The sequence below is a fragment of the Theobroma cacao genome, chromosome 3, assembly GCF_000208745.1.
Source record: "Theobroma cacao cultivar B97-61/B2 chromosome 3, Criollo_cocoa_genome_V2, whole genome shotgun sequence".
Classification (NCBI taxonomy): Eukaryota; Viridiplantae; Streptophyta; class Magnoliopsida; order Malvales; family Malvaceae; genus Theobroma; species Theobroma cacao.
The window spans coordinates 25,262,874-25,273,426 of record NC_030852.1 but is presented as its reverse complement, the minus strand read 5'-3'; the positions used below and the strand labels follow the sequence as shown (position 1 = coordinate 25,273,426).

Genomic DNA, 10,553 nt, shown 5'->3' with positions numbered 1-10,553 from the left:
CATCCTCAAGGAGAGTGAAAAACATTTAAAAGACTGAAAGCGAAGCAATGAACGATCTGATGTGTCATGTGTGACAAAGTTTACTCTTCCCACGCGCTTCTGGATGTTCCTTTTCCACGCTATTTCTTTGGGAAAAATAGGTCAAAGTAAATTTGGATTTAATTAATAGTTATGTGTTTGTCAAAAATCGTTTGCTATATTTCCTATCAAACTCCAGAGATTTTGATTTGTTGGGAGTTATTTTCATTTGGTTGAAGAAAGGGTGCAATCTAATTAAAAAAACTAAATAAAAATATTCAAATCGGTTCAACCCAAATCAATGGTTTTAATTTAAATTTCTTTGCTAAATGTGAAATGAGATATGGTATTAAATGGATTGTAATTGAAGGTAAGGACATTTATATTATAGTTTTCGTAATTCACATTGGTAATAATTTTTCAATTTAAACAAATTAAAAACGGAAGACCAATTTTGTATAATTAATGGAATTGAGACTATTAATTTAAAACCAATTTTACAGGATCTTAACATTTTTTATAACCCATAAATTACTTGTCTTAGTCTCCTTAGACTGTCTATGGCATATTATAAAGTTTAAATAAAATCTTCACGTTTTCCATTAAATAGTTGCCTTTCGTACACGTTGTTAATTCTTTGGCAAATAATTAAAAGTAGTATAATTATCTTTAGTCAAGTGATAGATAATATATGGTACTAAGACCAAAAAATTCCATTGAGTAAATGGATTGCTATGACAGAGGAAATGAATTTAACTTGTAAGTTGGTTTCTACAAAACGTTAGCATTTTTTTGAGTTTTTTAATTTATTATTAATATTAATAAAATAAAATTCAAGATAATCTAATGATTATATTTGTCGCTATCAAAGAAATTTTAATGAAAAAAATTTCATGATAATGAAGCGACAGATTTTAAATCTCAAGAAGCAAGCTAGCCACATGTTTTTTTTTCTTTTGATTTGCCCATCTTTTTATACAAATAAATATTTATTTTCACATGTATTGTATGTGAATATATATATATTATTTATTTTTAAATAACAAACTTATATAAAATACAAATTGTCTATAAATAAAAGACAATTATAATTGCAAGATAATTATATATGAATTAGAATTTCACTAATTATATAATTAAAATTTTGTAACATTAATATATAAAATATTCAATATTTATTAAAATTAAAAAAATTTTGATAAAAGTTATTCAATGCAATTAGAATTTTAGTTATAAATATGATAAAAATTATTAATATTTATAATATAAAATATTGTGAATGAAATTAATTAAATATAATTAAAATGATTATATATTTACAATTAGATTAACTTTATTAATATTAAGAATAAAAAAATTTAAAATAGTAAATAAAATATATAATAAACAAATATGATTCATTTCATCAATTAAAAAAATTTCCAGCATATATACTTTTATATATATAGTATAAATATAAATATATAGGTAAAAATTTTATTGTAATTTTTCCATTTGAAAATGTTATTTTAGTTCTTTGAACAAAGTTGCTTTAATAATAAAGCAAACAAATATATATACCGAATTAAACATTAAAAGGTATTGGGTGGACTGTTCGTTAAAAATGCACGTGGGGAAGTTACAGCAGTACATTGCAGGTAAATTTCTATTCCACATTTACATTCCCTAAATATCTTAATATCAACTAGATAACCTTTTTGAGCTGACATGGACAGGATAAACGACGAGATGTTGATTTAAAGAGCCGATTTGTAATAAACGGCTTTTGGTGAGCTGAAGAGTTCCACTTCAGTCTGACGTGGCACTGGTTCTCATCCATTCAGCTGTTTAATCTTGTCCACTTGTATCATTTAAGTCACGAACAAAAACTATCCGAGTTGACACGTGTTGATGACCCACATGCCACGCAAAAACAACATATGCAAACTGTAAGGAAGAGTGTAAGGTTTCCAACAAACCACTCCTGAATAAACACGAATCAGGCAAGGTTGACCAGGAGTTTTAGGACTGATTCTATTGGTGGGTAAAGTTGGGCCCAGTCTCGGAGGCAAATGATTCTTGACCAATCAAAATTTGTGTCGGGACCGACCCCGTTATGAACTCAAGCAGTCTACGGTGGTGCGCCGCGGTGGCAGATTACAGTGCCTCGAATTGATATGGTTCAAGTTATTCTATGAGTATTTGATTAGGAAAGAAGTTTTGTTTATGATTAGATAAAGGATATGCTCTTGTTTCTTTATTATTTTCTTCTTTAAAAAGCATACAGTTGTTTCATGGACCTTTCACAAAATAAGAAATCTAGGAGGCAAATTTGGTTGGTTTGGAGTTTAGTCTTTGACCAAACGTGAAGGACATTGGAAAATGAAATATTTTAATTCAAGTTGGTATGATTTTGACATTTTTTTTGTGACAAGTTGCTGTCGAGATGGTCTGTTTTGTAGAGATAGCGTCGCCAAGCTTATGAATGAGTAAAATATATGTGAGTAGAGCACATGACATGGCCCTCTTTCCTCTCACTTGCTTCAAGGATCCAATGGCTATTACTGAACAGGTCTATTCGGGGCCCTTATATTCTCTGGAAGGTTTTATAGTTTGCCTTTGGAAATTGGAAATCGGTTAGTCCAAAGGAGCAAGAAATGTTGTCATCCCTAAATCTTTGTGTTGCAAGGCTGTATTTGAAGGGAACCGTTACATCCTTTAGGACGGCTGAACCTTCCAATGCAACTTTGTTAGCAGCTCTCGTCCATTTCTTCTAATTAAAACTTTACCTTCTGTAGATTTTCTTTGTTTTGCTAGGTACTTTTTGAGAGGAAAAGTGATCCAAAAAACACAATTTTATGAGGCCTGGTTTTTGGGGGAGCTGGGCTTAGAACCCCTGCCCTGCAGGATTTGCCACCCCATTATAAGAAGTTTGGGTGAAGCAGATTACTTGTCCAAAGGCCTAGGTTTTTTTTGGGTGGACCAATCATTCTTTCCCAAACTACGAGTGCAGAAGACCCTCCGCTGGGCATTACAGAGATCCCATCTCCCTCATAGCTCACTAAAAAAAAGCCCTAGGCTATTGCTACTTTAGATTTTGTTACGATGCAAAGTAGTATGTAGGAAAAAATTATATTCTATATGATTGTAAATGAATAAATTACGACAAAGTTGATTAAACTTTTTGTTAGTTATACAAATCAAATCTTTAATTTTGCTATATAATAGTACTAGTTATTTAATTAAGACTTGAGACTTTCTTTAATAGTCTTTGAAGGTCCTTCTTTGAGGCTATGCAGCACTGCCCTGCACTGCACTTTATGATTCACATTTATATCTGCGCAATTTGGAATTATTAGAAGCGATCAGGGGGATTAGGATAGATTGTACAAGGAACTTTGGAATTGAGAAACCTTTTTCCTTTATTTATAAACAATCCCCAGGAGTGCTGCCAATATCCCTCAAACCAGGCAATCCGTAGGTCTGGGTTTCGGAGGTTAATGGCCCGGCAACATGCATGTAACATAACAAGGAGTTCTTCAAATTCCTAAAAACTTACTGTTTCTGAGACTGCCTAAGCCCTAATAGCCTAATCAATTCACAGCGGTTGTTTGAATTGTTTCTCGCTTACTGGATTCGGCTCATTCTGCGGCCGCAGACTGGGTCTTGAAAAATTCTGGACAGTTCAACCAGTGACAGAGCAAGGTGCTTGGAACGATAATAACAACATAGCAGGGACTTTATTTTAAGTTGTAAAACTTTTCATTTCTGTCTTATAGTTTGTTCATGGTCTTCTGTTCTCATTTTGTTCAATCGCAAAAGAATTGGAACGAGAGAAGAAAAACTGAAAAAGGAATGGATTGGGCCCTCGTCTGCATTGCAGGTTGCCAATATTAAATATGTTGCCCCAACGATAAGATGATACGGTTGGACAAAGCCCAGCTAATGTTCTTCCGATAGCGAGATTGGATGAAGGGAAACAGCTGGCCCGGACATAAACTAGTTTCCCTAGCATATGTTTTGTAGAAGAAATTATTTTTACTCAAGAAAAGCAAGTACAATTTTATTTTTACTTTTTTCCCCACTAAATTTAAATGTAATAATATACATATATATAGTAAGAAATTGATTTGCTAATTGAGGAGAAAACCTAGATTAAATTTTTCTAGGATTCCTGGATAACACACCAAGCGTTTTGAATTAACTGGGAGAGATTCCTCAAAAACTATCTGTCCAACCTTCTCTATTTCCAGTTTTTATGCTATCAATGAGATGAAATTTCATAAATTTAAGGGGGTTTTTTCTTAATGCGTACAGTGACATTCTATATTTTTCAAAGTTGAGTGATGTATGAATAGTTAGAAAGCATTTCAAAAATTAAATGTTTTTATTTATTTGTTTACGTTCTAAACAGATATTCAAACTAAAAAAATTAAATTATTGATCGACAATACTAGCTGAGACAATATTCACATTCTATGAAAATAAAAATTTCCTAAGTAAGTTTCTTTTTTAATTACTCACTTTCATCATATTATTTGTTGAAAGGATTTTTTTATGTTATTAAGTAATATAAACATTTATTATATAACAATATATATATATATATATATACATGCATTAAAAATTTATCTCCACTATGTGTATAAATCTTGGATCCGCCTTTTGATTATAGTTGTACTTTCTAATTTCTACTATACATGTATAGCAATTAAAAATGTATTTAAGCCATATTATTTGTTAATTATGTATCAATCTTATATGGTTGGGAATATATTTGGAGGGTTGCAGTTTTGATTTGAAAGAGGTGGGGGCAATCTAACAGTGGTCTTCATTGCACAGGTCCTCATGCAATTGGACTGATTAACGGTATTGAGAGTTATAGCTACCTAGGGCACTTGACACACCATTCATTGTATTAGAAGAAATACTTAACCAAGCGGAACAAACATTTGGATGCCTTGAATTATTGAGGTCAAATGCCTAAGATAGCTGAATTGGAAGTTCCTTTTTGTTGCCAAACATTGGAGTTTATTATGGCTAAATTAGAAAGTTGTTTGTTACCATAAACAGACGCGGATGGAGAGAGGGTGAGCAACTAAATTGGATAAGTGAAGAAAAAAGAGAAAAGAAAAGTAATCTGCCATCACTTCAAACTTCAAAGAGATAAAAGGAATTATAAGAATAGTATAATTTTTTTAATAAGTAACATAGTCAGCTACGATCGGTGATAATGATATCATACATGTTTAAAAGAACTTAATCCTCGTATTTTTTGCGTACCTTCAAAGCTAAAATCATCAAATTGTTTACTCAACTCAATATTGTTCTACATAAATAATATTTATGATATACTGCAATTTGTTAGACTTTTATCTCTAGGATCCATAGACCAATATGAGCAAGCAACTGTCCAGATCATATTTATATAAAAATTCCCATCTCTTCATTCACATGTGAATACATTATATAATAAGTGATTAAAATTTCAACTCAACCATGTATATAAACCTATACTTATCAAATTATAAATAAATTTTGTTTTTTTTCGATTGTCCATTGGGTTAGTGCCCTGAATAGCGTCAAACCACAAGATATATATATGCTCAGCTGTGGAATGGGTCCATATTTAAGTTTCTTCAATGCCTGTGCTTCGCACTATGTCCTTATCCAATGAGTAGTGTTTTTATTTTATCAGATATTGTCGAAGCCATCTATACCTTAGCTAGAGCATAGCACATGGCAGAACTACTGTATTCCTTCCTCATGTCTTCTTATTCTAGAAAGGCTGCTGTACACATGTTAGAGAGGCTTTTTCCCTACCAAAACTGCAGACCTTCATAATTGGGCAGGGCAGGCCTTGATCCTCGCCGTGATCTCGGTTAGACCGCTGCCTTTGTGGGGTCCCCATGCTAGAATGAAGAAGCCTGGCGAGCACACGTATTGGTTATATTGGCTCACGGCATAATATTGACTGCATCGCATTAATTTTCGACCCTCTACTCATTCGAATCTTGAAAATCCGTCACAAATCAACCATTTTCTTGCCGCTGGCTAAAGGCAACATATTAATGGTCCAAAGCTCAAAATCATCATCTTTGATACGCCGTAGTCGCCTTCCAGTTAGGCTAAGGCTCCCCACGCACTAATTGTCTCCCACATGGTCGGGTCCATAACATCTGCATCATCACATCACATAGTGTCTAAGACCAAGCCTAGCCACCTGTTGAATGATGGTATATTTATCCAAATTTAATTAGAAAACCAACTTGGAGTATTATCTTGCGCTAAACATGCAAACCAATTCTGATTCTTCAAGCTGGCGAATGATATAACATTCCTCCAAACACTTGTCAATAACATGCCCATATTTACATCATCTATAATTCTCTTGATACGTTTTGTCAACGTCACGTCAAGGAATCATGCACTTTTTATTTAATTTGTTTTGTGTAATTACATGCCATGTTTGTCAGCTAAACGAATTGTTGATTCAAATCTAAACAGTTTGCAAAGCTGTTCTACGAACCTGATGGTCCTGGATTTGGTTAGAAAGCTCCTGTCTATATGCAACATGTTGTCTATATTTAGCACAAAAAAACTTCTAGGCCTTCTTTCATAATTCTCTTTTGTACTTTGTACAGCAACCAATAACAAACCAAGGGGCATGCATGGTGCCGCTTGTGGGGAAGGCAGCAAGGAGAGAGCATTCCAATCCATGTCCCTATTTGAGAGCTACTCAGTTAAGTATTCCATGACACTTAGGAAGGAGAAGAATCACTTCTAACCCAATTGGAAAGGGATCCATCGCTTTGGGGTTAAAGGCAGGGCCCAATTTTGCAGCAGATGACTAGACACAGATGCGACCCGGGGCCAATCAGTTTGAGAATCTGAAATCTGATCTGGCAGGGGCAGGTGTGCCCTAGAGCCCTTCAAAATTGGAGCACTGGAGCATAGAGCTAAATCATATCCCACTAAATCTATGTATGACTAGGAGAGACTGATCCACTGTAACCTTTGAATGTTGCATGTGCGAGCTAAGATTTGATGCTACCAGGGAGTTGGGAAGTCTGTGGTGGTCATTAATAAAGAAAAGGATTGGTGTTTGAACACGGAAACATCTAGCAAGCAACTTTGTCAAAGATATAGTTGTAACCAATTTCAATTCTAGTCGAGGGTAGGGGCAGACCATTCCATCAAAAGCTGTTCCATGGAGTGCATGTGCCTTGCCCTTTTTGTCTTTACATCATATCTCCGGAGGGCCCCAGAGGACTAGACACTGGGGAGTTTCCTTTGGTGTAATTTTCTGCTGTCCATGCCTTGGTGGAAGAGCATGTTTTTCATGGTCAATGAAGGACTTAAGGACGAAAGAGATCTATATTATCTTGGAGTTGAATGGTGTGGATTATTTGGATGGATGGGCATCTCTGAGTGGGATTCCATGTTTGGAAAAATGTTTACTTTGTAGAAAATCGATGATGATTTAGTGCTGGAGCCAATTTTAACTATAGTTACGGTGGTTGGTGAACTTTCCTACTCACCCAAATCAATTCAAATTAATTCAAAAGTAGTTTGGATTTGAAGCTTTTCATCTGTCTTCACTTGCATTCTTTGTTTCCCTGTCTTTAGGGTCGGCATTATTTACTGTCCTTTATGGGTTCCACCAGGAATTTGTGTGTCTGAGAGAAAGCGAGAAAGAGAAGGAGGGATTTAATAAAGTATATAAATAAAGATAAATTAAAATTTAGTATATCAACACATCTGCACTTGCTCTCTCTGTTCCATCAAGATTCTACAAAAGAATCACTAGATGTTCCAGGAGTAACAGGCCGAGGTTGTAATCATCAGAGTTGAATAAACAAACAAAGGGAAGGACAAAGAACAAATAGAGTAGCAAAAAAAATGGTAAAAGAAAAGGGGAAAATATGGAGGGAAGACAAAGCCAAGGAAATCCTCTAGGTAGACTTTTCTTCTCCTTCCTCATATTTTTCAAATTTTTTTTTCTTTTTCTACTGGTTTCTCTAACTAAATTTAATTGAACTCGAACTCCACTTCAATCACTTGTAACAAAATGTTGTCCGATCATATGTCTCGATCAGCAACGAGAACCTTTCTTGCAATTAAGTGCACCAGCATTAGTCGTTATCGTAGCCACAAGTGAAGATGGCCTAGCACCCAAGCTAGAAGCCTTAGCATAGCTCGAGGAGGCGCCCGCACCAGACGGGGTGAAAAATGCACCATTCACCATCAGGTCCCCTTCTGATCTCCAATTCCAGCCCTTCCATTCACTCTCGGGTGCATCTTCATGCTTGGTCACCTGCACGAAATAATTATGACTCATCAACTCTTATTAAATACTATACCTTCAACTTCAATGGATTGGACTTTCGGTTTTAAGTAGTATTAAATTGGGTTCTCACCTCTTTGCTGAATCTGTCTTCAGGTGCAGTAAATCTGTTCCCTTGGCTGTTGATGGTTGGGTTAGCACTCCCTCCAATGGCATACATTTCCCAATGGGTGTAGTCGTTGTTCACCACGTGGAAATACCCATGTCTACATCTGTAAATGTGAAAAAAAGTTGTTGTTTTAGTCTTTAATTGATGACCCACATAACCAATTCACTGTAAGATATGTACCTCGACAATGGGTTTTTTTTAACCCTTGAAATCTTATTAAAGTGAAAAGGTAGGATGGGCTAAATTATTTTAAATAACTATAAATATGTTAATACCCTATATGGCGTGCTTTTTTGTTACCCTTTAATTATTTACCTTGGCATTCTTTGGACAAGCCCTTCTCCAAAGTGATTAAAGGCTATGGTGACTTGCATGTTCTTGTCCTGAGTATAGGAATCACTGTGCCCCAATAGCATAACCTTATCATGGTGAGTCATGTAGTTGTTCGAAATGGTGATGGCCGTGGACCCGTGGATGGCATCAACCAGCCCGTCCTTGCAGTTTGATAATGAATTATGATCAACCCAAACGTGGCTAGAACCAAAGATAGACACGCCATCACCGTCCGATATGGTCCTCCAGCCATAATGCCGTGGGGAGTCCCTCACCATAGCATTCCCTCCTTGCTTGCAGTCATGAATGTTGAGTCCATGAATAATAATGTTGGTCACAAACTGGATAGTAATGCATGGACCTCCGGCAATGTGAACACTAGCACCCCTGCCGTCGATTGTCTTGAAAGAGTTCATGATGAGTTCTTCCTTCAATTGAATGGTCATGTCACGAGCGAAAATGATCCACAATGGTTCATCTTGAATCACAGCGTGCCTCAGAGTTCCTGGCTTGGGGTTCACTGGGTCGTCGTTACCAGAGTCAGTGACAACGTAAATTTTACCATCTCTTCCACCAACGGCATTCTTGCCAAACCCAATTGCACAGTCAGCAAGCCTCTGGCGGTTCGTCTCCCAATTGGGGTCACATCGCCAGCAGTCGTCAATGGGGTTGCCGGTGCCGCAGGAGAGGTATCCAAGGTTCCTCCTAGACGCATTGATTGCCCTGCCCAAAGTAACAAAAGAGAATGTTAACACATTTCAATATTCGAGTCCGCAAGAATGTGACAGTTTAGACATTTTCCAACTGCCTCTAAGGTAGTGCCTAGTGGTGTAGCCATTTACCTGTGCACATCTTGCATTACAGCTTCTGGGTCTTGAACTGGGGAAGAAGAAATGAGAGTTGGGATCAGAAGAGAGGTTAAGAGGAACAGAAGAGAAAGTGAAGGGATTGCCATTTCCTTTTTTTTTTTTTTTCTTTTCCTCTTGTTTGTTCAGACAGTAGGGAAGGGAGAGTTGAGCTTGAGAGAAAAGAAAAGAAGAGAGGGGTCCTTATAAAGGGATTAAAGCCTTGCTCAATGGCGTGATTAAACTAAACATGTGGGGACGCTATGCGTCGTGATTTCAGGTTTTTACGGGATTCCAGTTGGGTAGTTTTGGCCGTTAAGCAAGGCCCTGAATAAAGCTGCCCGAACAGTCAAAAAGCAAAAAAGAAAAAGAAAAAGAAAACACAAAGTTATTTCTCCTGGTGCTAAATTCTCTTCCCCCCTGCCCTTTGTGTTTTTTTTTTTGGCGTTTTCCATCTAGATTCTAGGTTGCCCTCACTGCGGCATGTCATGTACCATCATTTGAGGGGGGATTTTCCCTGGCATATTGGCGCATGGGTAGGAGTGAGTTTTTGTTCAATATATTTGCCTTCGCTAGTCATTGCATTGAGAAGGACATTAGGGAAAATAAAATCCCAAATGAGAACAACACTTTGTTGCTCCATTGGTTAATATGTTTAGAAAGTATGCCAATAAATTTATGGATTTTATGGGGCCCTAATCCATTTGCTTGATTTGGTCGCCAAAGGGTGAATACTGTCTATGTCTTTACATGCTTTTTCCTCATTAAATAACGTGAACACTAAAAGTTCAGATGAAAACCCACATAAGAAGATGGAAGTTATAAATGAAAATTCAGCTAATTCCATGCAATACTTAAAATTTTGCCTACCAAAAAATGTAGTTGATACATTATATATACGTAATTTCATTTGTACATACAA

General features: G+C 36.0%; 1 protein-coding gene across 1 annotated transcript; it reads right to left on the bottom strand.

Moving 5' to 3' along the window:
• On the bottom strand, positions 7,721-9,825 carry LOC18605010 (probable pectate lyase 18). The gene is made up of 4 exons (XM_007037753.2): positions 9,629-9,825; positions 8,769-9,509; positions 8,418-8,556; positions 7,721-8,314 (listed from the first exon to the last, which is right to left on the bottom strand). Exons 1-4 carry the CDS (start codon positions 9,739-9,741, stop codon positions 8,093-8,095), a joined length of 1,215 nt encoding a protein of 404 aa, XP_007037815.1. The 5' UTR covers positions 9,742-9,825; the 3' UTR covers positions 7,721-8,092.

Excerpts from the sequence above, each read along its gene's own strand:
- LOC18605010 (XM_007037753.2), bottom strand. The coding sequence starts at position 9,741 with ATGGCAATCCCTTCACTTTCTCTTCTGTTCCTCTTAACCTCTCTTCTG. Across the intron at positions 8,557-8,768 it reads CTTGTCCAAAGAATGCCAAG|ATGTAGACATGGGTATTTCC; the intron begins GTAAATAATTAA and ends TCACATTTACAG. Across the intron at positions 8,315-8,417 it reads AAGACAGATTCAGCAAAGAG|GTGACCAAGCATGAAGATGC; the intron begins GTGAGAACCCAA and ends TATTTCGTGCAG.